Genomic DNA, 25,751 nt, shown 5'->3' with positions numbered 1-25,751 from the left:
AGAACTATTTATGAAAAATATTTGGCCATGCCAGTTTTCAAGGGGAGTGACGTTAGTGCTGCTGTCTTGCTCCACATATGTTCCTGGATTCATCATGTTTCTCTTCAAGGTGATTTTGTGTTGTTGGCAAACTCTCTAATTATAGAGGACAATGTTAAATACCAGCTCTAAAGAACGAGCAACAAAAGGTAATCCCACTTTATTTGGATATTCCAGTGCTGATATTCAGGTTGTTATCTGTGGGTATTATGTGCCAGTCTACTGAAAACATTTTAAAAGTCTTCTAAGTTTCAGCTGATACTAACAATATAAAGTAGTTTACAGACATTAAGTGCCTGAGTTAGGTTTCTTATTATGGTTTAAGGTCAGGGTTTAGCTTAGAAATAGAGTCCTTCTAGGGCTGTGGTTGCGGTTAAGTTTTCAATAGCTTCACATTTAGGGTTATAGTTAAATTAAGGTTTGTCTAAGGCCATAGTATTACATAGCATGCATGCAGCAAATAGTCAAGAGATTCTTTGTTGACTGTGTACCTTTTGTAACCTGGTGGTTGAGTAATGACATTAGACTATCTAAATAAAGTATTACCCAAAACATAGCCATAGGGCAACACCATGATTCTCTGTGAATGGCTCTGTGGTCACTATTGTTTAGAACAAGAAAAATATTTGTCAGGTAAACTGGTGCTCCAGTGTCCACAGGGTTAAAATGGAAAAATAATTCTGAATAAAGGGAACATGTTTTCTCTTATATTTTGAGAGAAGAGAGATGGAGAATGAGAGACTAAATGCTACTTTTTATACAGTGTATGTGTTATAATGTCCTGTCTTCAACACATTTTCTGAAAATGAGGCTCTTGAACACACAGTTTTGGGCACAATTTTATAATATAACATGTCTGTAGCATATTTCTTGGGGGTATTTTAAAGTCTAAATGAAATAAAGGCTGAGCAATTATACAAGTAAATGCATTTTGTCTGTCTGGTTATTGTTAATACAAAGACATACATTGAAAAGGAGAAACCCCCAGGGAATCAACCAGGAAATATATGTATGAAGCTAACAATGAGCGGTTAACCGGGACAGAAAGGTTATGAAACCCTCCACACACAGATATACAGTCTTGAAAAAAATTCAAGCCATTGAATAGACCCTCTTTCGCAACTCCGCGCGCATGCGCATTGTAGGAAACTCAAAGCCCCTCCTTCGCCTCGTTCTCCAAATCTGATTGGTCAAACCGGTCACGGATTATGAAAGTTGTGGGTTATACATCCATGGGTGGGAGCAGAGTGAACATAAGAGTCGACTCTGAGGTGAAGGTGTTTGTGTAATGAACCGGACGCAAAACAAATACAGTAAGCAGACGTTTATGTACTTGTGTGTTGGACTCTTCTCTCTTCCTGTAATTTAACTTTAACATGACAAGCTCCCCTTAATAGAGCTTGGCTAGCATATTAGCCAGAGACGTTACTGTGGGTGTAATAACTCGCTATTAACCGACGTCATTGAAGTAACGTTAACTTGGAGATAACGCATTAACCGCTAAAACAGCGTCACTGCGCATACAACGTATAACGTATTTGGATTCAGACAACATTTAGGCTAGTAGCAGTCGCTGTTATTAGTTTTAATTTACCGTTATCTTATGGGCATCCGATGTGACGTTACGGAATAGTTTGTCAACAGGTATACTAATTAGCTACCTCTGACCCATACCGCCTACATGTCACACTAACTCTGCCTTGACTCTGATTCCCGACAGTACCGAGCAGACATGACCCTGACAGATGCAAGAGCTTGTATTTGATGCCCCAGCACGATGGAGAGAGGCGACAGAAGTGGCAGCATGTCACATGGGGAAGAAGACGACCCGGGCTTCCCTGTTGTTAGCTCCACCATGTCCATTGACAACCTCTTCCCAGCTCTCTTGGAGTGCTTTGGGATAATACTGTGCGGATACATCGCAGGGAGGACAGGCATCATCACGTCCACTCAAGCCAAAGGATTAGGGAATTTTGTGTCCAAGTTTGCCCTCCCAGCGCTGCTGTTCAAAAACATGGTACTGTTGGACTTTGGTAATGTCGTCTGGCCATTTCTGTGGAGCATCCTCATCGCCAAAGTGTCCGTGTTTTTCATTGTCCTTGTCCTTACATTAATAGTTGCCCGCCCTGATAGTCGTTTTAGTAAGGCGGGGCTCTTCTCCATATTTGCCACTCAAAGCAATGATTTTGCTTTGGGATTCCCCATTGGTGAGTAAACTACCTGTCGGCCAATCTCATTCACTGTAATCAGACTGTGTTAAAGTGTGTTTGTGTGGCCATCTTTCAAGATTGTTTTGCATTATTGTCAACCTTTTATTAGTAAGCCATGTCAGATGTACATATCAGATCCTCTAGCGCTGCATGTTATGAGAGCTGAGGCAGTGTTTTAACAAGTCAGGACTGTCAGGTAGGTTTTGGAATGCTCTGCCTCATTGCTGGACCTGTTCTTCCCTTTGTTCTCCACAGTTGAGGCCCTATATAGAAACACATTTCCAGAGTACCTGCAGTACATCTACCTGGTAGCGCCTGTGTCCCTGATGCTGCTGAACCCCATTGGCTTTGCTTTCTGTGAGATCCAGAAGTGGAAAAATGAGGGAAACCGCCAGCAGAGCAAGCTTGTGATTGTGGGAGTTGTAGTTTTACAGGTCCTGAAGAACCCCATAGTGTTCATTGTTATCATTGGCATCATCGCCCACTTCCTCCTGAACCAGACAATCCCAGCTTTCATGGTCGAGTTTGTGGATGGCCTGGCTAACTCTTTTGGGGGAGCAGCTCTGTTCTACTTGGGTCTGTCCATGGTTGGCCAGTTGGGGAAGTTAACCAGATCCACAGTTGTGACCCTGATATTACTAATTACAGCAAAACTGTGAGTGGAAAAGAGCAATACCTCTACTGCAATTCATATTCATTTCATTCATCATGTCATATCATATCGTATCATATCATCTGTTATATCAAGTGATCTCATGCATGTAGAATTAGATGTTCCCTGGGCATGTATTGGCAGTCAGCAGGTTTGGGCTTTGGGACTGCTACCAACATATTATTTTGCTTAAGGATTTGATGACTCACACCTTTCTTAATCCACAAGCATTAGGCAAAATGGATGACACATAAAATAGACTCATTGGCATGTACGACAATAGTTACTATTTGTACTGGTTTACTTAAAGCCAGCTACCACTCCTTTTCACAGAGTAACTCAACAAACCACAAAAAATACCCACATGGAAGTAAGTCTTTTCACTAACCTTCAATACTTTTGCTCTCATTACCTCTTTAGGTTGTTGATGCCCCTGCTTTGTAAAGACATGGTGGATCTGCTGGACAATAGCAACACCAGCTCCCTGAACCACTCCAGCCTCTCCAACTATGCCTTTCTTTATGGAGTCTTCCCCACTGCACCAAGCGTGGCTATCTATGCTGCCCATTATAACGCAGAGCTAGAAGTTGTGAGTGTGTTTGCATCTACCTGCCAACCTTAAATTTGACATTCAGTTTTCACATATTTAGATTCTCCACCTTACTGTTTTACGATTTTTGTGTTTTGCCAACAGGTTACCTCTGGGATGGTAATAAGCACATTTCTGTCTGCTCCGTTGATGTATGTTTCTGCCTGGTTGCTTACAATTCCTTGGATGGATGCTAAACTTTTGATGAATTCACTGCAGTCTGTCAGCTTCAATGTGAGCATAGTGAGCTTACTTGCACTGGTGAGTGATAACTATCCTCCTCTGTAATACCAGTGTGCTGAAATGTAAATAAACTGATACTTGTTAGCAGGACACATAAGATTCAAGATTTTTATTTGTCACATGCATGATTGTACATGTACAGCACCAGTGAAATGTAATGACAGCAGTGAAATGTGATGATAATGATCTTGCATTTGTCCAGTTCATCTGATATTCTTTGTAACAAGTGCAGGATAACGTACCAGTGCCTGTGATACTGTTAGGAAATCTATTGTTATATTATCTAAAGACTATTTATCTGTTGTTTGATGATTCTATCCAGAGGCTATTTTGTATCAATTGAAGTGCATTTGGAAGGAACAATACAGAGGTACAGTTTAGTGCCAGAAACAATGTAATACATTCATAGGCTCTATGTTACATGATGCCAGTGATGATTTTACAAGGAGGATGTGTGAGGGAACAGATGTCTTAGACCTACTTCCTCATTCAGTCTCACTTTCATCACCCGTTTTAAGGAACCAGATACACAGGCTGGAATTAAAAGAAAAATGCAGTAATGAAACACATTTGAATTTAAGTTGGTCAAGTTGTTTTCTGGGGTGTCACTTTTTCCCATAATTGTTTCTGAAACATATATTCTTACCCTTTGCTTTTAAGGGGAACTGCCAGCCAACAAATTGTTTTGTTACACTTAACTGTCCTTTTATTCATCATTATCTGTTTGGATAAACTTCAGTAATTTCTAATGGAGAAATCTCTGTGTTTGTGTTACAGATATGGACAATAGCTGTCATGTTTTTAAGTAAGAAATTCAAGAGACTACCTCACATTTTTGCTATTAACCTTTTCCTGGCACAGGTGAGCAAACTTACACATTGACTGTGGACTACTAAAATTTGTTATATTACTGATTGGAACTTCATTGAACTTTGGGGTATTAGAAGAAATCTATCTGATGTGTCCATTCCTGTCATTGTCTTTTGAATGCCTCCAGTTTCTGACCTGTATCGGGATGATCATGTGGAACTTTGTGGTGAGGGCTGACAGCTTCATCGGGCAGGTCCTGACGTTCACGCTTTTATACACTTCACTCTACAGTACTTTTGTGTGGCCAGGTATGTTCCCTCTGACCACCAACCTCACATAATGTACATTAAATTATCCTAATTGCTTCTAAATTGTAAATGAAAGCATTTTTTAAATTTATGTTTCCTTGTTTTAGGTATAATAGCACTCTCTCTTGTGCTACTGAAAAGGGATGAGAACCTCAAAGTTTCAGCAGGCATCCTGGTGATAGCAGGCTGGGGGTATGTACTTTTCACAAAGACTGGACAGAGAAATTAGACTCAGCAGGTTCGCCTGGCCCATAAATAGACTCAAATGAATATGAATTCACTATGCTAGTCCAAATAGTTTACTGCAGGTTAGCCTAGATTTGATGGTTGTGAACATGAATGAGCATGGTCCAAGGTTTGAATCAAGAGAGTATCTCTGAAAATGTAATGCAGATTCAAATCATGGAGGCACCTTTGATGATCAAGTCACTTGGATTTTGTTGTAGAACTGACCTTGATTTTACAGGGATTTATAAGAGGTTTCATCTCCAGTTCAGTGACGTAACTGAGTCATGGTTCTATGGTTTCTAGTTTGGAGTGATTCATTTTTGTAAATATTGACTGAGCTGTTGAGGTTAAAATAAATAGAATGAAATCTGGTATACGATAGGAGTTTTGACTTCATGATTGGTAAATCTAAATAACTTACATATTTCATACGTATTTTAGATGTTTGGTTTTTTTTTTCAGTGTATATGCAAGTGTTTTTTGTTGTAAATGGTCACACATTTTCTGTTACAGGGTTCCAGCTGTATTAATTGCACTTTTGCTCATTGTTGGGGAAAAAATGCCTGACACAATTGACTCAGCTTTCTTTTATGGCAGATCACAGGTAACGGTATAAGCATCACTCATTGTGTGATGTATTCTCAGTAGCTGCTAAAACAGTGTTATTGAACTAGCTCTGAATTACCTAAAATCTGTATATGTGTGTGTATATCCTTTGTCAGATAATCTGCACCTCAGTTGTGCTTGCTCTCAGCATCCTGCTGGGAGGGGGCTCTCTGATATGCCTCTGTAGAGAGAGCTGGGACCAAAATTACCAAGTTCTGGAGAGAGACTTTTCATTTGGCACTGCCGAGGATCTTGTAGAAGAAGACAGCCAAAATGTGCTTAACCAAGCCACCTCACCTGGAGGCACAGACAGAGGTACTTGCTGTTCTTTTATGGAGAAGTAATTTAAATGAATCATTGCCTGAAGCTGTCAGCTTGATGTAACTGAGTTAACACCAGGTTTCCAAGTATTCTCAGTAGTATGTCGGCTTATAATCATATATGCCTAGTGATTTCAAACTCAAATAAGATGACAATGTTCACTGAAGCTCGTGGAAGAATTTTTGCTTTTATTACAGAGCAAACAGAGTAGCATAGAAACCTAAAATGGCTTGATTCAATCAAGTCCACTGGCAGAGACAAAAGGGAAGTGCAACCAATAAGTCAGTGTTTGAGAAGGGCCTGCAGGCAGCCACACACAGTGCAGCTCTGCTGTGACGCAGGAAGGTCTTAGCCTAAACATAACTCTAAACTGGTCTTAAAAACACCAAGCAACATTGCTGAATTAAATCATTTACCACAGATTTTGAAGTCTGAATTACTTTATGCATTTTTTTTAAGAAATGTGGACCATCATCGTTGAGATCCTTTAACTGCCCCACAGTGCAGTTACATCACTTCCTGTCTCACAGTGCAGCTGCACTGTGAGGCTTCTGCTGGCTGACTCTATTGCTGTGTCTAGACACTGCAAATTTTCTAAAACTAGTCTGCAACTAACAGCAATGGAGGCAAAATTACAGCTATTTCAAAAAAAAAAAAAAAAAAAAAAAAAAAGCAGAAGTGAGCATGTACAGTTACAAAACAGAAATACAAAGTAAATCATAGAAATTAACAAATATGGAAACTTAGTGAGAGACATCATCATCTGGAGGAAACATGATAAGCTTAGTTCCTCATTTAAACGAGTCATCAGTAAACATGTTATCTAACTCAAATTCCATTCCTTTTTGCTTATAGGCAAAAACGAGTAACACATAAACTTGTTTTGAACCTTTTGTATGTAAGTCACATTGTCACACGTCATTGCTATGTAGTTAGATCACATGTTTCCAGCATAAAACTGGAACAGTTCAAAGTAAACACACAGCTAAACACAGAAGACAAAAGAGACAATCCAAACAATGAGTAGAAAATAGAATAAGGACTGCATAATAACTCAAAATTTTCTAATTGCAATATTGGCTACTGCATTTTTTTTTTATCTTAGAGGGGAATGTTTTTCATAAACTTTGCATTAAATTTGCATTTTAAGTCTCAGCTGAAGATCACTATTTTGCAGTGAGCGAAAACATTCATTATAAAAATATCCCCACATTTTTAGGTCAAATAAAATGACAGTAGAATTATGTTGCTTTTGAATATCACTTTATAACTTTTGTCACTTTGTTATCAGACTGCCTGATATGTGACTGTGCACCAGCCCAGCCCATGCCCGATATGATTATCAGCACAACAATGAACAACACACCAACTGTGCTCTCAGGTATATTATTGATGCAAATGACCCACATTTTTGCTCAACACACTGGGACACATATTTTTGAATTGGCTTATAATGTATAGTTTTAAATACCCCCACATAATTTACAGTTGACTCAGATGAAATAAATCAAACCAACAGAGAATAACCTTAATCATGTGTCCTGTGTTTGAGTCAGTGTTATAAGCAATCACAAAGACCATGTTTTCAGTTAAACTGGTTGTTCAACTAATGGATTTGTCTGTGATGTTGCAACCCTAAGCTGTAGTGTATTTTAGTGCTGTGTTCTGCTGCCCCCCTCAGGTCAATGTGGGAATAGTTGTGAGTCTCCAGATTGTTTGCTCGTCCAGGAGGAGCAGCTCCAGCAGGTCGCAGATAGACAACTGGGCCGTCATGCACTCTTATGTCTGCTTCTGATTGTCAGCTTGCTTGCTGTGAGTTAGCCACCACTACTATCCACCTATACAATGAGGTGAAATTAGCCATTTTCACTTTATCAGTATGTGTGAAGACAAATGGCGGAGCTATTTCAGTTTCATCTGTTTGGTGTATAGTGTTACCAATAAACACATTTGAATATTATGATGTTTTTTTTTTTTTTTATCATTTTTCTATTCAAACAGCAGAGTGGTCAGTGCAGCTAATTCTTAGCCTCTAGTTTTGTATGTTAGCACTGCTGGTGATGATTACAATATTGAGATGGAAGTGTACACAGGGCAGTTTAATATACCTCCCTGTGGCTGAAACTAAATGAATTGTCATGATGCAATAACCATCACTGAACTGGGTTTTAGGGTTGAAAATTAATCAATGTCGAATATCTCAATATCGTAATATAGCCAAGTGCAATATATTTTGATTAAAGTAAAATGTGTGACAAAATAAATTAAGTGCCACAGAGACGCCCTGGTCTACAAATTGTATTCTCCAGATGTAGGAAAATGTGTTTTGTCAGTACAGACCGGAGGAAAAGTTGCATCAGCAACTTCAGTGAAAATGAAAAATGATGATGTAAAAATTTGCATTCCCTCTAAAATCTTCAAAGTTACAATATCTATGTAAAAAATTGGCATGGGATTTTTTTCTTTACCATATTGTAAAGCAACTCTGGACCATAAGCAAAATTTTCCATGACCACAAAGGTAAAACAAAAAAATTCTTTTCATTTTATTAGAATTTGTCTAGCTGCCTGTGGTTGCTCTTCAACCGTGTTCCTGGTAGACTTTATCTTGAGCTGCAGTTCTTCTGTGTTGTGGCCAACTATGGACAGGTAGGTGCTCTCATATGTACCAAGATTGTAATTATTTTCACTTTGTGTTGCCATAATTACAGTCCTGTTCTCTGTCCCAGGGATTCCTCTCATTTGGGCTGTTTGGGCTGGACAAGCATTTGATTATACTGCCATTTAAGAAGAGGTACAGAATGTTTATGCCATGCAACATTGCTCCATCTTTGGGGTTTGTATATTTTTTTTCAGTGTATTTTTGTTATGGTGTTTAGAATATACAGCCTGTGGAATGGGAGGAAGAAGGAACAGCAGCCAGAGACAGATCTACCTGACGATGTCAGGATGACTTGCACGCAGTTCACCAGATACCACAAGGACCAGTGTTTTCGGGACATTGTCCAAAAGAGAAGGTGATAGCTCAGTCTAACTCATCAGCTACTACTTCGGTCAATGGTGAATATGTGGCCAGAGCTGATCTGTGAAAGAAACAGGCCCTGTTAGTCTTATCCACATAACACAACACTTAAAAAATCTATCTAAATGCTGTTTGCAGTTTTGGCGCATGTGCTTGGCTTGAGTGTGCTTCTCTCACCTCTTCATGTGCACTTTCCTCTCCTTCTGTCACCTGCTTTTTGTGGTTAATCATTAAGAGAAGTTAACAGGCCTTTGGGTGAATGTCTGCTTTGGGTTATAGGTGCGGGGAGAGGACTGTGGTGGACTCTTTCCTCGGCTGTGAACTGGTGGAGTGGCTGCAGCAGGTGGGCTTGGCCCAGGACCATGGTGAGGCAGTGCTTTATGGCACTCGGTTACAGCAGGGTGGTGTGCTGCAGCACATCAAGCAGGAACATGGTTTCCAGGACAGTCGCCTATATTATCGCTTCACCACATAAGGCCCAAGAGTCAAATTTAAGGTTCGGCTTCATTTATCCCAAAGTGGGTAATTAGCCTTGCAGGACATTAATAATAACTACACATCAGATACGTCATCTCAGGTCATGAAGGGAAGGAAGCAGGAAGTGACCAGCTATAAATAACTCTGACCTTTAAGACAATTCAATATGGAAGACTTCATCATACTCTTTAGGCAACAGCTTAGCTAGCAGGCAGTACTAATCCTAAGGAGTGACTCAGTTTTTGCTGCTTTTTGCATACATTGTTATGCAGCCACCACATGCACTAAGCACTTGTTAGTTTTTATAGTATCATTGTTGTCTTTTATAATATAACGACAGCACAAACGCAAGCCATTGTGAAAATTTAAATAAATAATCATCATTAATGAGAAATTATCATATGTTAGCATGGCCTCAGAAAGCTCCTAAGTGTCTGAAAAATGAGTCAGTCACACCTCAGGGAATGTAAACGTGTCCGTTCACCTGAATGTTATCTAAATTATTTTATCTTACATTTCACTTAGAAATAATGAGGGATCATTTCATAACTGCATTATCCTTAACAGAAATTTTGAATGTTATGAAGCTCCAGCAAATCTGCTGTAATTCATTTTGTCTCTCAGGTTACTTGGGAATGTAACAAGTGGGAATATAACAAGAATATAACAAGGGAACTAACTGTGCCACAGCAAGAATTTTTTGTTGCTTTTGTATTTGTATTGTAAGTGCAAGTGATTTATCTTCTATTAGCCTTTGGTGGTATTAGCAACATGGTGGATGTAGACAAAAGTGAATTGTGCACACAACTTGTTTGGTAATGTGTTTTATTGATTTGTCTTTTCACTGAAATTGCGAGAACAGAATGTCCAACGCACATTTTATGTCAAGGGCTGCCTATTTATATTCCTATTTTTTTGTTGTTTTTTTTAAATAAAAGGCATTACCGAACACTTGCATAATGTAATCATGTATGTCTGCTTGACTTTAATTATGTGCTTTCCTATTTAACCAGGATTCTTTATTCATCATTGTTTTGATATTCACTCTACATGGTTGCTATATTAACTAATACAGTACCAATTACTAGATCTGTTTACCCTGAGTAGCTGAAGCTACTCTGTCTTCAGTCACATTTTCATTTATTGATTTATTAAGGCATTTACAGTATCTGACTAAAAGCCACAAAATTTATTAAAATTTATTTATTTATTATACCATGCAGGAAATATAGACGCTTTTGCTGCTACTGCCACACTGAAAAAACAGTTTCCTGCCTCAGACATGTTACAGAACAATTTTCAGCTTTTGCCATACACACTCAGTTCTTCCTGGACAGAGTCGAAGAACAGATTTTCCAGCAGTGTAGAGTCCTGAATGCCAAATGAAAGAAGCTTCTCCATCTCATCCATCTTCTCTTTTTCTAAATGTCTCATATTGTGCAGGATTTTCCTTCCTTTATCCTGAAGAAAGAGAAAATCTGTTTAAAAAAAAAAAAAAAAAACACTGACCTAGAAATAATTCAGCAGACAGTGAGCACACTAAAGCATGTAGCACAGTCCTAAAATCCTAAATATGAATGCATTGATTATAAGTCCGCTCCTTGTCTTTAAGCAATATGCAGACATGAATTAAGTGTTTTTATTTATTCATTTATTTATTTATTTAAAAGGGACAGTGCATATTGATAAACATTTTACATGTAAATATGCCAGTTTGTAGCCATAGGCTAATTTCCTATGGCTACCAACCTTGTTAGTTTCAATGATGGCAGCCACCACTTCATGCTTGACAAACAGTGGGTGTTTGCGATCAGGCTTGCTCCGGAATCGAGGTTTCTTCTTTACAGGGTCATCAAGACCATAGCTGGGAGAAGACGTCTGCTTCAACTGTTTAATTTCACTCACAAAGACGAAAGGTTTGAAAACAGACCTGCCATACAAAAGAGTAATTCAGTAAATTTGCCTCGGTGCAATCAAAGTCGAATGAGAAGATGTATAAGTCACTAATAACAACAATAATGATAATACAAACTAAAGCCCTGTACCTTTCAGGGTCAGGAGTTGCAGTGAAGAAGTGAACACCTGGCAGAGCAGGATCCGTGGGTATCACTGACACCATACTTCCTGTTGACATGAACATTCCCTCCATGTTGATGCCACTATCCTTATCCCTCAGGATGTCCATCATTGTCTTGGCATTGATGTGACCTTCAGTAAGTGAAGCAAACATGAATAAATAGTGATGGCTGAAGGCATAAAACCACTGTCTTCTTAATCAAAAGCACTCCCAATTTTCCACATTTCCACAGTGCACGTTGACTAACCATTGCTTTTCTCTAGCAAGTTCTTTCCTTCACAGTATCGGCTGCCAGAGGCCTCTATTCTGCCTGTAGTCAAGAAGGAGTAGACTTCAGCAAAGTTGAACTGTGCCTGTCCATCCCACCAGCCTTGACTCTTTGCGTACTCCCTCATTCCCGGATGTTCCTTGTCTATCTTGGTTGTTATGCCGTATTGATTGGAGATGTTCCGATATCCATCTAGAGCAGGACAAAACATGATTAGCGTCTGAAAAGCAACCTGTGCAGCATAGAGTTTGTCCATGTGATGATGTGTCTATTAATTGACCCTATTGGTACTCTTTTGCAAGGTATTTCCCTTTCATATTTAAGTGAACTCAGATTTGGTTGGACATATTTGAAGTGCAAGCAATGACGCGCTGTATGAACTAAACCCTTATGTTGTATGTAATATGGTAAATAGAGGCTCATCCTTATTATTACTTTTCTGATTACCTTCCACTCTCTCTGCTGCCCAATACTTCCCTGAGGTTTCCAGCAGCCATGCCTCCTTTCTGTCTGAGATAAGGAAGCTGTTGTGGTAAGTGAAGCCACACACATCCTCCATGCACGATCCTCCCTGGCCATATTTTTCCAGCAGCTCAGTAATGATATCCACAGCCTTCTCAGCCGTATCAGCTCTCTCAAGTCCAAGTCTGAAAATTGTGGAGTCACAGAGAAGGTTTTGGTTATCCATAAACTTTCCTTACTTTGAACTGCTCTACAATCCAAGAGCCTGATTAGCTGATAAGTACTGTAACACTTAATGTTGTTTTTTGTTATACTTTTAAGTAATTGATTGTCCTATGTACTTGAACACATTAGAATATATTACAACTACAATTGAAGTTTTATTAAACAGTAATGATTGCAACTTTCAAACAATATGATATATTCTGACACGTGATTAAGGATGGGTATAACAAATGATTTAAACATCTCCTGTGGGGATTTACCTGACAAGGTCCATACCGAGCAGAGCCTCCTCACCATCAGCGTCTTCTCTGCCCCAAACTGCTTCATTGCCAATACACACTTGGTGCTCATTGGCTCCCATCTCTGCCCCCCACAGCCAGGCCGGTCTGCTCAGTATAACGGCATGAGTGTGGGCAGCCTGCTCAATCTCTATGTATGTACACTTTGCACAAGAGCAAGAAAGGAAGACCAGAAAAAACTGTCAATGGGAATGTCATAGCGTGATCAGTGAAGAGAAATCACAATCAGAGAAAATGAAGACACAAGGTAACAATGAGGGGGTCTAGTTTACTTACCTCAACTTTCTCTCCTGCATCATAGTCTCTGGCAGGAAAATACAACACCTCTTGCACTTCATCACAGGGCCTGTCAGAGTTTTTCCCAAAGATGATGCGTTGCCCCTCAGTGGAGGGGGGCAGAGCCACGAAAGTATCACATGAAGATGGGTACATCATGAAACATAAACAAGCTGTGAGGGAAAGAGTAAATAGCAGTTATGGCAATCAAATGGCAATATTTTCCTGTTTGCTCAGACATACAGAGTGCGGTCATTCATAAACAGACTACAACTAAAATGTAACCCGCAGCCTTGAGCTCTAATTTATGAATGCGACGTTCAACACCAACTCAGCAACACAGACATAGAAACTGCATCTCAGATTACTACGAAATGGACGTAATGTTGCAAAAATGCATATTAGTGGAGCGAGTTAATCTTACCGATGCTTACGGGTCTTATTGAAGACTTTGTATTCCCATGTCTAACTCCACCTGATTTAGGTTTTTATACACAAGAAACGAAAGGTCGCAGTTCGCACGGTCTCTGACCCGGAAACAAAACTGTCTGAAGACGACAAAGAAGATCGTTTCATATTTGTAAGCGGAACTTGAATGCCTTTCAAATGTGCATAGGGTACGTGTCAAATTGTACATTTTTTATCGTTTAAAATTATGATAAACTAATTTAACCGTCTTCCAAGATTATTACAGCCTACTGTGAAGCAACAGACACTCCCACAGTTTACTCTTCTAGATATTGTCAGTCCAGCTTTGTATGGTTTGTATTTTATGAGTTTGTTGATGCAGCGGCTGATGTCAAGAAAATTATTTATCATCAGTCAAAGTTTGAACCCATTTTAGCAACTAAGATGCTTTGACTTAAACACTGGTCAGAGATAAATTTATATTATTATTATAGTTATATTATATTATTATAGTTTCGTTGCATTATTATACGTATATGATTGTGCAATGACAATAAAAATCTATCTATCTATCTATCTATCTATCTATCTATATTATAGTTGTAGTATATTATATTGCCCATTGCATCGTTTATCATGCGATGTCATCGTGACAGAAAAAAAAAAACTAATATAAATAGAGAATATAGATGCATCTCTGCTTCTATTACGTTTTTCTGTTTTGTGTAATGCAGAAGTAAATATTATAACATATTTCATCTGCGTATAATGAATGGTTTATTTATCACTGAAATGGTAAACTCGGATGTTGTAATCTCATCACCACATTTATTTACATTCAGAAAAAGTTTGAATGCCTAAATGAATAATTTGGTTATAGGTGTAACCAAATAACTTTTCTAAGTAGTAATGTGGAAGTAGTGAATTGTGAGAGTAATTATGACTTTTGATATTACTTCTGCGAAAACAACTTCCCTTGTAGTTTTTATTTCCATGGGTGTTTGTCGCCACAATCCAATAAGAAACCACCTTCATCCTGACTGCGTTTGTTTACGTGATTGCCGAGTACGTGAGACGCCAGCTACTCTCTGTTAGCATAGCAAATGATACGTTTTTACCATCTGACATAAGGTTAATATTTGTTCAGTCATGGGGAAATCGTTTGCCAATTTCATGTGCAAGAAAGACTTTCACCCTGCGTCGAAGTCAAACATAAAAAAGGTAAGCAATGTTGTTTATCGCTACAGGACATCAAGTTAGCCTGCTAAGTAGCTAAGCTAATGTTGTCATGGTTATTGCACGGTGCGCTAGCCAGCCGAACTAGCTTTGCAAAGGGAGAGCTATCGCTAAAGCTATCAAGAGCGATAAAGTTAGTTCGATAGCTAATTTCCAGGAAGAGGTCAATGTAAACTGTTTGCTTAACATTAAAGTAATTTGTTAAAGATCTAGCCATAAAGTTTAACGTGAATTTCGGAAGTGAGTAACGTTACTGAACTGGCTAAATGTAACGTTTATTTACTTTGTTTTCTCTTGAAGAGCATAGTGTCCTCCAGTTGATGGATTGAACTTTGATTAAAATCAACCCACTTAAATATTGTCCATGTTATTTTTGAAAGGGAGCCAGGCTCATTAGTTTTAGATGTAATAACCTACAATAAGCAAGAGTAGCATATCATGTTTATTACGTTAGCCACAGCACATATGAAAATGCCCATATCTCTTTCAGAATTGCAGTAACAGTCATCAGTTTAGTGTTGAATTAAAACGTCTGATGAATTATAATCCCCTTTTCCCCTTTTAATAGAATTGAAACCTAGCTGTTTAATCTCAAATAGTATTAAAGGGTGTCTTTTATTGTTTTGTTTACCAGTAGGTTAAAATAGTAGTGGGGATAGTTTCATGCACAAATACATAGGACTATAACTCTCAAGCATGTAAGCAGGCCCAAAACAGCAGTAGTTAGAAATGCATAAATTGATAGTGAGGTTGTATCCTGTATTGCTCTTTATTTTACAGGTATGGATAGCAGAACAGAAATTGACCTTCGAGAAGAAGAAGCAAGAAGATCTTATGCAGGCATACCTGAAAGAGCAGGAAACTTACAACAACAGGTGACAGAAATATATTGCATTGCTGCTTCAGAATAAAACTCTGTTAAAATCCTTTTTTTGTTTCATAAATTGTATTTGTATCATAAATTTTACATAAGCTGTGCTCTATGAGTTATCTGGGCATTTGGATAATGAAACTTGCCAGGCACATCAAGTCTTCATCTACTGTAAGCTTTAGCAATTGGGGTTGTTGTTTGTGCCTGTGGTCACTTACAGTGCTTCTGAACTGAAGATAACTTCCTATTTTAGCTATTGTGTTGCTAAGTTTACTTTTCAGTTTTTACTGACATTTAATTTATCCTTTTTTGCTCTGGTCCAGATTGTTGATGGGGGATGATCGTGTTAAAAATGGTCTCAATTTCATGTATGAGGCTCCACCTGGAGCATCCAAAGGTAAAGCTCTACAGTCACTTGAACTTGAGCAGAGTGTTTCTGTTCACTACCAGGTTGATTGTGTAGAAACTGTGACCTCATATTAACTGATCATTTTTCCCTTCTTTGCAATTGTCCTCCTGTCCTGAAGAGGAAACAAAAGAGGTAAAGCAGAGTACCAACACGCATACACATACACAGCAGATACTATACATGTATATGTTCAGAACTGATTCTGGGTTGATACCTTTTGAATTTGAATCCATCGACATATTAGATCTGGTGTGTATGAGTTTATATATAGTTCTCTCTAAGAGGGTTTACAGACTCCAGTCGATAACTAGATTGTGTCTTTATCAGGACGGGGAATCAGAGTACAAGTTTGAGTGGCAGAAGGTGGCTCCTCGAGAGAAGTAAATACTGATTTTTAACAGTCACATTTTCGACTTTAAGTTTGCTAGAATATTGTCTAGTGCTGTTTCAGAGGTAGCAATATCTCCTCTTAATTTTTTCATTTAGGTATGCCAAGGATGACATGAATATTAGAGATCAGCCATTTGGAATCCAGGTGAGTGTAATTTGATGTTTCAGAGTCATCTGTTGCAAATCATATACTGTTTAAATTTGAAAAAGTATATATGTATGTAGTATATGTAGGCTATATATTTGAATCATATGCTACGTTATGAATGTTAGAAAATATATTTTTAAAAAATAATCTCAAGTATTATTTGATTAATTCCTCCAAGTGTCTGACATGACCGTTGAATCCCATTTAATGAACATATAGAAATAAGAAATGATAGAAAAGAGATAATGTGTATTGCACTTTAACTTCTAGGTGCGAAATGTGAAATGCATCAAATGTCACAAATGGGGCCATGTGAACACAGACAGAGAGTGTCCTCTTTATGGGCTCTCTGGTATCAACGCCAGCTCTGTGGCCTCAGAGGAAGCAGCAGGTAAGAGTACATGTAATAGTTTTGATGAACTTATCAAGAAAGACCATTTTTGCTGCTCTGCAGTTTGTGCTGGATTTTACTCCTAGCATTCTATAATATTTACACTCAGAAACACTACTTGCTTTATGTTGATTGGACTGAATTAAACTGTCCAGTATGCTTTTGTGCAGATATTATATGGGGGTTTAGTCGATCATATAAAGATTTGCATTATCTAGTTTAACTATTACATGTTGTAGTATCCAGACCCATGGGACAAGTGATAATATCAATCTGATTCATCATTTTTCCAAAAGCTTGACAAACATACACATTTTAGTGAAAACCCTACAGCTACAGGTGAAATGGTGCCTGATGTATTGCCATTTGAAAAATTACCAATTTGTCCTGATGGTGGTGCTGTTGAGCGTGTTTACATGTACTGTGAATATCCTGACACACATTTGGGTGCATCCCAAACATGCATGGGGTATTTGTTTGCTCTAGTATCAAGCAGGTAGGAGTAATGCCTCACTTCCTCTTTCCATGCCTTTGCGATCATATTAGTTTGCATTTCACACACAAATTGTTTTGCATATCAAATTCAGTATAATAGCCATGCTACCAGATACCCACATGCATGTTCTGTGTGCAGAATAGACCAACCTGATGAGAGAGATGGTGTAGGTTTTGCATTAAATTCACTATGGTAAAAAATCTGCCCAGGCTATAATGGAAACCAATACTATGTGCAGTGGATTTATGTTGAGCCATATCATCATACTTTATGTTTTAGGAATTATTTGTCAACACTAAAGTTTATTATAGTAACACCATTAAGCTGATTGGGTTCAACTTTTTGCCTCTAGTGAGGGAGTAGTGATGGAGTTTTGAAACATATTTACAAAATGTGATTGCTGTAACATGAAACAATCATGCCCTCTCGTTTGAGAGTGTTATCATCAGCTTTAGCTATGTATCAAAGCCAAACAAATGTGAATATGAAAACTATGAAACAGGCATGATATAGCCAGCTCAGCCATGTGTGTTTGGGGTGAAAAATAAGGAGGGGGTAGGGGGTGGTTTGGCTAATGGCTGTAAAGTGAATAAAAGAAAGAGAGAGAGAAATAGTGATGAATAGGTTTTGCATACAATTCAAAACAGTGGAAATATTACTGTGGGAAGAACAGAATGTTGCTTGTTACAGCACCACCATCTGGCTGACAGGTGTAATTTTTGTTGCTTTAGTAGTAAGGGTGGCGTGTTTATTAAATTTGATTACACTATGGCTTACATCTCAGAGGTACAGATTGTTTTATAAGGCAGAAGAAGAATCCAACAAAAACCATAGTGCCAGCTGTAAGGGGGTTTAACCCCTGTTTAATTAAATCATAATTTCTCTTGTAGCTCATGCATGCTCAAGAAATGTATATTTAAAGTATTTATTATTTATATTTGAACTGGAGAAATAAAACAGTTGAATCATTTTGCCTGGTACAAAAGAACGACAGAATAGAGAATAGAGTATTTCCTAGCTACTGGATTTTTGTGGCCGGTGGGTTTGCCTTTGTCTGTCGAGACGTTGCAGCATGTGCAGCCACTGTGTCTCTTCTCTCATGTTTCAGCTGGAGCTCCCAGTCTTGAGCTGATTCTGACTCCTGCAATCAGGGAGTTGAGTAGTAAAGTAATATGTTTACTCTGGGAGAGTCCAGTGCATGGTGTTGATGGTGGAGTGCTGTAATGGTGCCCCTCCTGTGCCGGGAGAAAAAATGCAATTATTGTGTATTCTGATTCTCCTAACTGCTGCTTTGGCAGAGAATGATATTGTATGATTTGCTCAGCCGGAAGTGGAGTGAGTTGATTTGATGTCCCATTCTGTTAACAAAGCCGCCCCTGAAATTCCCACTGTGGAGGTAGTGGTTGGCATGGGCTGACATCAATGGGACTCTGAGGCTGTGATTTGTGCTAACAGGTCCGTCGATGCACCCCTCGGAGTTAATGGCGGAGATGCGAAACAGTGGGTTTGCCCTGAAAAAATGTGTCCTTGGTAGGAATGCTACTGTTTGTGATCCATCACAGGTAATCTTCTGTCTCACACTCCCATCTTCACACACATAGGCCGATAAAGCAACGCACACATACACTCCCCTTGAAAGAGACAGCTAGAGTAACAATATCCTTGGTATGTCCCTTGCCTACATATGATTGCTGCAAAGTAACAATTTATTTGGGTAAAACACTGAGCTGTTTGTTCTAAGCAACTTTATTCAAGTAAGATTGTTTTCAAATAAGTTAGATCACTTTTGAAGGTATTGTGCTGATGTGATGGTGCATAGATTTGCTTCCATGCAAGATTTTTTATTTAATTTTTTTTAGCATTTGAGACATAAAGAAATGGCATACATGTGTCCAGTATCTTTTTAATTAAAACTTTTAAGTTTCTGTGATACTTTTACAGGAGTATGTTGCCAGTGAGGAAGAAGAGGATCCCGAGGTGGAATTTCTGAAGTCACTGACAACCAAGCAAAAACAGAAGCTCCTCAGGTAGACGCAGCACATTTCATAAAATCAATACTTCACTGAATTAAAGATTAAAAGACTAGAGGCACATTGAAATTATGTTGCCAAGATTACCTGGTCACTGGATTTTTAAAAACTTAATTTACATGATTTAAAATACTTTTTTCCCTCACAAACTGACAGAGAAATTATAAGGCACAAAGGCAACCATTAAATGGTAGCTAAAATATGCATTTTAACTGCATTTTCATAATGCAAATAGTTTTTCATTTGTATTAGTGCAGCAGAATAGGATATCAGTTTTGATGGAGTCTGAAGTACAGAAAGCACATTTTGACGCAGCTCTCAGGTGAAAACATTGTATCTCTGAAATGTCAGTTTTTCAGGAACTAAGAAAAATTCACGTTTTCAAGTTGACCACCATGTGACTTCATAGTTTATCCAGTGGGGTTTGAAAAAGTTTTGAGTTTGATGGGTTGTAGTATTTTCTCATCGCACAAAAGACCATGTCATTCAGCATTCAGTCACCAAAATGGGGGTTAAGAGATTTTCTATAAATGCTGTTTATACATATATGTTCTAACCATGTAGCATTTATACAGTGTAAATACACACAGAAAGTAAACTGTTGCACTTCTTTCTATTTTAGATTGTGCCCTGTTTTTTATTTCTATTTAGCTCAAGCTTGGCGGGTGCACACATACTGTATTAAACTATTAGACATTCTAGCTCTGTTATGGGAAAATGTATAGAAGATGTTTGTGTTCCTATTTTACAGGAAACTTGATCGCCTGGAAAAGAAGAAGGAAAAAAAGAAGAAGAGCAAAAAGCAGAAAAAGAAAGGCAAAAGAAAGCATAAGAAAAAGCACTGCAGCAGTGATAGTTCGAGTGACTCCGATACAAGCAGCAGCAGTGATAGTGACTCAGACTCGAGCAGCCGTGGCAAGTCAAAGAGCCAAAAGAGAAAGAAGAAGAGCAACAAAAAAGACTCATGTCGGGATAACAGCACTGAGGGCGAGAGACGAGTCAAGAGTCAGAAAAGGGGCTCTTCTCCCAGGAGCAGGTCACAGAGCCCTCACACTGGACAGAAGCGGCCTAAAGAGGAGACCAGTGATAACAGAGGACCAAGGACAGAGAGGGGAAGGAGTGAGAGTCGGAAGCGCAACCCTGAGAATAAGATCAAGCTGGAGGGAGGTCAAGAGAGAGAGAGACAGAGCAGCAGGGACAGGCAGAGACCCAGCAGCTCCAAGTCTGGTCTGGACAGAAGCCGGAGCCGCGAGAGAGGCAGGGAGGACAGAGGTAAAGACAGGCATCACAGCAGAGGTGGGGAGAGGAACAGAGGTAGCACAGATGGAAGGAATGACAGAGGTGCAGATGGGAGTAGCAGAAACAGGGAAAGGAGGAAAGAAAGGGAGGGCAGGGGAAGGAGCAGGAGTAGAAGCAGGAGTAGAAATAGGAGTAGAAGTAGGAGCACAGGCAGGAGTAGGGAGAAAAGAGAGAGGAGCCCAGTCAGAGCAGAGAGAAAGCACTGACTTGCCCCATGACTGTTTTTTTGTTTTTTTTGTTTTTTTTTATCCTGTGACTTTACTTCCATCCATGGATAAAACGTGTAATGTTTTGAATATTCTTTAGGTTAATATTTAAGGGATATCTTGGCAATCAAAAAGAGTGCACCTCATTATTTCACCTTGAGATGGCCCATATTGTGTGTGGATCTTATTTTCTTCCAGTAGAGGGAAGCAGTCGACAGAAAATAACTTAAGACAGGCAGCTGCACTCCTGTGCTGCCTTGTAGGGATATGTCGAGATTAATTGATTATAAGTAATTTGCACCTATATTCCTTGTAGTGTGTGCGTTAGCCCCAGTTTCATGTTCATTCGGCCACTAGTGAGTTTATATAATTTTGTTGCTGCAGTATTTATCCTTCTGTCATTTCTGTACATTTTTACAAATTTTCTACATTCTATGACAAAGCGATATTTCCAGACAGTTATGGATTCCTGCAGATATGCTGATTAAAATTTTAACCCACTAAACCTGTGCGTTTATTTGCAGCGGGTGAAGCAGATATCAAATTATGAAAACAGTTACTTGAAATGTGAATGTTTCCATTAGATGACCGTGAGTGAGCACCCTGCCAATTTTGAGTTTAGCTTTTGCAAATGAAACATTTTATCAGCAAACCGCACGTTTACCCGTAGCAATCAATTTTCATTGTGTTTGTAAATTTTATCAGGCCACTCTGAGGGCACGGCGCAAACCTTTTCAAGCAATGAAATGTGTCCAAGTGTTCAAGGCCTGTGAAAATCAAATCTCCGATTAATGTGGCCTGCAAAAATATGATTTCTGGAAACAAAAGCAATCACTGACCGCGTAGCCTCCTGTCCACTGGCTCTCATCTCATCATTTTCGGCCACACTGTTTTGTTTATGTTTGAATGGCAAAGACTAAATTATGATTGCAAAAATAAATTTTAGCGGTCCAAGTTTATTCTTTAATTTTCAACTACATAAATTATAATCTAAAATAGCCCAATAATTTTCCTCTTGTTATAATGTTCACATTAATTGCCAGACCAAAAAACTTAATAATTTGACACTATTCACTCTTGGAAACCGAGACTTGGGTGGGAGAAAAAAATGGTTAATATTGTAATTAAAATTCCTGCCTGCATAAACTGTTGTATGTTGATTACTGAGTGTCGCCTGTAAAATATTAAAATGTAACTTCGTCTGTTGCAGCTAGTTTTTTTTTGTTTTTTTTTTTTTTTTTATACATTGGTGAAACCCAAATTGTCATTCTAATTTGATAGTTTTCACCATCTGACCGTTCCTTGAAGCCGGCTGCACAAAAGGAAATGGAAATAATTTCCCTCTATTGCCTTCTGGTCAATTTAACTTCCTCTTCAAAAAAGAGGGTGTCTGGATGAGATGCTTTTCCCTGACGTATTCCCAGGCCTGGACTCACGCTGTAATTATTCCCCGGGTTTTTCTTTGAGAGTCGGACGCTGCACTGGGTAAGCACAAAGAAGTCAGAGAGCATCCTTGAACCCTTTCAATACGGGGCCACTGATATTCAAATAACATGCAGGCACCATTTGACTGCGCTGAGCAAAGAGCATTTCAAATTCAACATTTGCATGTGGCTCTTTGCCCCTTCTTTTTCAAAAGTTTAAAAAACTGTTCCCATAACATCTAGTGGTTTCTGGCAAAGAGAAAGATGCCTTATCCTTATTCTTGGTCCACCGTTTGGTATGCAAATTAAAGCAGTTAATTTGGACAATTAGAATAAATATTCAGGGACCTTTGTCATCAAACCCCCTTGGAAACCCCCAGATAAAGTGAAACTGAACAAAAGATGTCTCGGAGATTAATTAGATATTTGATAAGACACGAATCCCTAATCGCAAATACAAGACACATGGGGCTGTGATGTGCTCCAAGTCATAATTAATACCATTTAACAAGATTTTCATTTGGGCATGAAATGTCTTTTCCGGGGCATTAACCATTGATTTATTCCGTAGAGGAAATAGTCAAAGTCAAGGTACGATCACGTGATTGTCTTTAAGAAATTATTTGTCTGGAAAAAAAAATATTTAGTGCTTGATAAAATATTTTTTTTAAATAAGCTAGAATATATTTTTTATTTGCTTAAGGCCTAAATAAAAAAAAAAAATAATGTGGCAAACCATAAAATCTACATCACACAGCCTCGGGTTTTCTTAAAGATGTTTTTAATTACGATAAAATGAAAGGCTTATACGTGTGACTTTATACAGGTAAACATTTATATATATATATTTATATTTTTTTAGCAAAGAAATAAAATGGTTAACCAAAGTTTAAAAAGCTGTGTACATACATATCCACAAAGTGCGTCGAAAGTAAACTCCCTGATTTTCAGGATACCAAACACGAATAAAACAATTATAACATTTACATGAAAATAACACATAGTTAGCCGTCATATACAAGATGTAACTCACATTGTCCAACCAAGTTCAACAGGTTTCGCGCACCCTTAGCAAACATCCATTTCATTTTCAAGTTGTCTTAAAAATGTCCATATAGGTCTATATCTTTCTTTATTTTCTTTAGATGGTTTTGCGAATCAAATATTCGTTACGCATGTGAAGAGTTACTTTTTTTAAGCTTTGCAATCCCTCCTGGAATATTTTCTCCATTAGGCTACTGTCTTTCAAACAAGACCCGTTTTCAATGCTGTGCAGTTTTGAATCTGATTTGATGTTGCGTGATCTTATAAGATCTATTAGGGCTCGTCATGAGGAGATGGATCCTTAACAGTGATTCTGGGATTTACCCCCTCTAAAATAAGTTCAGGGGACTCGGACCTCGGGGTCTCCAGGTTACTGGTGTCGGTGTCACTGTCGCTTCCCTTTTTGCCTCCTCCACCGGCAGTGTGCGTTTTGATGTGCTTGCTCAAATGGTCACTCCTCATAAAGCGCTTGTTGCACACCGGGCAAGCAAACCTTTTCTCGCCGGTGTGGGTGCGAAGGTGTCTCTGAAGTTCATCGGATCTTGTGAATCTTTTGCCACAGAATAGCCAGTTGCAGACAAAAGGCCGCTCGCCGGTGTGCCATCTCAAATGAGCTTTGAGGTGAGATGTTTTCCCATACACTTTACCGCAGCCGGGAATATGGCAACTGTGCAGTCCTTTCCTCCGGAGGCTGGCCCCGGCGGGTCCCAGCCGCTCAGCCTCCTGGCAGTTGGGACAGTCACATGTTGCTCTGCCGGAGTACCTCCTGGATGACCTTGAAGAGCTACTTATTCCTGAACTGGCCCCCGAAATCATGGCGTTGGCAGCAGACGCGTCTGTGTATGTGGGGATGACTGTTTTGAAGCCCTCCTGTGTTAACAGGTGCTGACTGGTGGACAGGAGGTGAGATGCAGAGGGGCTGATTCCAGTGGAGCTGAACGCCGAGTGGGTCAGCGTGGAGAAGTCTGGGTTGTAGCCACTCAGCTGGGAGTGGATGGCTTGGGGCGTCCCGGAGTGCAGGGAGGTCTGGAGGGTGCTTGCAGGATTCTGCACATCGAGCCACGAGCCGGGGTTGGTGTGGACATCCCACCACGAGGACGCGCCGTTGGCAACATCACCAGAGATGGTTGAATGGAAACCGGACTTGTACCACGACTCGTACGGGTGTGCCATCCCCACCCTCGGGTAAAGAGTCTCTGCTGATGTGTGGACTTTGGAGATAAAAGCTGACTGTCCAGACTCTTGAGACGTGACACTGGCAGAGTTGGAAAACAGACCGCTGTACTCTGTGGAAAATGCAGACGAGGTCGGGGAGGTGGAGGCTAAGCAAAAGGCGCTGTTGCCTGTGCCACTAGTCGATGTTAGTCCTGTCGATGCGCGGCTTGTTGCCACCGTGAACCCGGGGAGACTGGATCCCAAGTTACAACTGGAGGAGGATCTTTTCCACGGATGAAATCCACCTTTTGAGAAAGCGCTCGAATCAGGTAAAGTGGTAAGAGGGCTGGTGTTACCAATTTTGTTACAAGTTGCAGCCAGCATAGCTAGAGGGGTAGTTCCAAAGCGTGGCTCTTCCTGGAAAAGAGACAAAAAATTGAACTTAAAACCATGCTTCACACAGCAACAACTTCAGCTGAAAAGTTCTCTGCTCTGGCTAAACGGAAGACTGGCAACTCTGCACCCGACAATCCAACAATATATTACAAATAAACGCAAATTATTAGGATAGAAGAGTTATTTGTTGTGAAAAGATGTGTTGTTTTGTAGCCTAAGCGAGAGACCGACATCATTAGATACAATTTTTAACCGCTCTGTTGCGTTGTTGTTTTACATGCGCATTGGAACGAAGATTAATAAATAAAAAATAACAAATGTTGTTTACGGATTTGTCAAAATATCAGCTTTGTCAAATGTCACTGAAAATAGTTACCCCTCTAAAGTTACTCTAAAGTTTGTCCATGTTTAAGATATCGCCACGCTTTTTTTTTTTCAGTGAAAAGATTTTTTGTATGTAGACAAAATATCCACATACGCAAGGTGAGGAACAGCAGATAAACAACAGCAAAAGTCTACTTGAGACGTGAAAGTATGCACGTCTATAAAAGTGTCTAATACTTTTCGTGACAGAAGAAAGTCTGCTAGAATAACTTTACGCACAACTTTTACGCGTGAGTACAAAATCACACTCACCCCAAGTATAGACGTAGCCATATCCAAGCTCTGTGCTACGATGGGATTGTTCGCGATTTCAATGCCGTACGTTTCCAATTTGAATCAGATACACAGTGCTT

The 25,751-nt window shown here is 39.2% G+C and overlaps 4 protein-coding genes across 4 annotated transcripts; 2 read left to right on the top strand and 2 right to left on the bottom strand.

Moving 5' to 3' along the window:
* Positions 1-1,275: 1,275 nt before the first annotated feature.
* Positions 1,276-10,449, top strand: gpr155a (G protein-coupled receptor 155a). The gene is made up of 16 exons (XM_030080280.1): positions 1,276-1,352; positions 1,760-2,246; positions 2,505-2,904; positions 3,322-3,490; positions 3,596-3,751; positions 4,511-4,594; positions 4,731-4,851; positions 4,959-5,043; positions 5,593-5,683; positions 5,802-6,000; positions 7,298-7,387; positions 7,688-7,818; positions 8,559-8,654; positions 8,735-8,799; positions 8,885-9,022; positions 9,307-10,449. The coding sequence occupies exons 2-16, from the start codon at positions 1,817-1,819 to the stop codon at positions 9,500-9,502; spliced, it is 2,451 nt and encodes an 816-aa protein (XP_029936140.1). The 5' UTR covers positions 1,276-1,352; positions 1,760-1,816; the 3' UTR covers positions 9,503-10,449.
* Positions 10,320-13,656, bottom strand: scrn3 (secernin 3). The gene is made up of 8 exons (XM_030080284.1): positions 13,536-13,656; positions 13,112-13,284; positions 12,797-12,978; positions 12,297-12,496; positions 11,829-12,041; positions 11,550-11,712; positions 11,254-11,434; positions 10,320-10,965 (listed from the first exon to the last, which is right to left on the bottom strand). The coding sequence occupies exons 2-8, from the start codon at positions 13,268-13,270 to the stop codon at positions 10,804-10,806; spliced, it is 1,260 nt and encodes a 419-aa protein (XP_029936144.1). The 5' UTR covers positions 13,271-13,284; positions 13,536-13,656; the 3' UTR covers positions 10,320-10,803.
* A 902-nt stretch (positions 13,657-14,558) lies between these two features.
* On the top strand, positions 14,559-21,500 carry cirsr (corepressor of RBPJ and splicing regulator). Its single transcript, XM_030080281.1, has 10 exons — positions 14,559-14,740; positions 15,536-15,630; positions 15,950-16,023; positions 16,154-16,167; positions 16,363-16,415; positions 16,522-16,570; positions 16,844-16,964; positions 18,916-19,022; positions 19,402-19,487; positions 20,242-21,500. The coding sequence occupies exons 1-10, from the start codon at positions 14,669-14,671 to the stop codon at positions 20,993-20,995; spliced, it is 1,425 nt and encodes a 474-aa protein (XP_029936141.1). The 5' UTR covers positions 14,559-14,668; the 3' UTR covers positions 20,996-21,500.
* sp9 (sp9 transcription factor) lies at positions 18,602-25,671 on the bottom strand. The gene is made up of 3 exons (XM_030080283.1): positions 25,651-25,671; positions 23,819-25,035; positions 18,602-18,695 (listed from the first exon to the last, which is right to left on the bottom strand). The coding sequence occupies exons 1-3, from the start codon at positions 25,669-25,671 to the stop codon at positions 18,608-18,610; spliced, it is 1,326 nt and encodes a 441-aa protein (XP_029936143.1). The 3' UTR covers positions 18,602-18,607.
* Between the last annotated feature and the right edge of the window lie 80 nt (positions 25,672-25,751).

The sequence above is a fragment of the Myripristis murdjan genome, chromosome 21, assembly GCF_902150065.1.
Source record: "Myripristis murdjan chromosome 21, fMyrMur1.1, whole genome shotgun sequence".
NCBI lineage: Eukaryota > Metazoa > Chordata > Actinopteri > Holocentriformes > Holocentridae > Myripristis > Myripristis murdjan.
The sequence above is the reverse complement of the archived record's forward strand: the minus strand, read 5'-3'. Positions and strand labels throughout refer to the sequence as shown.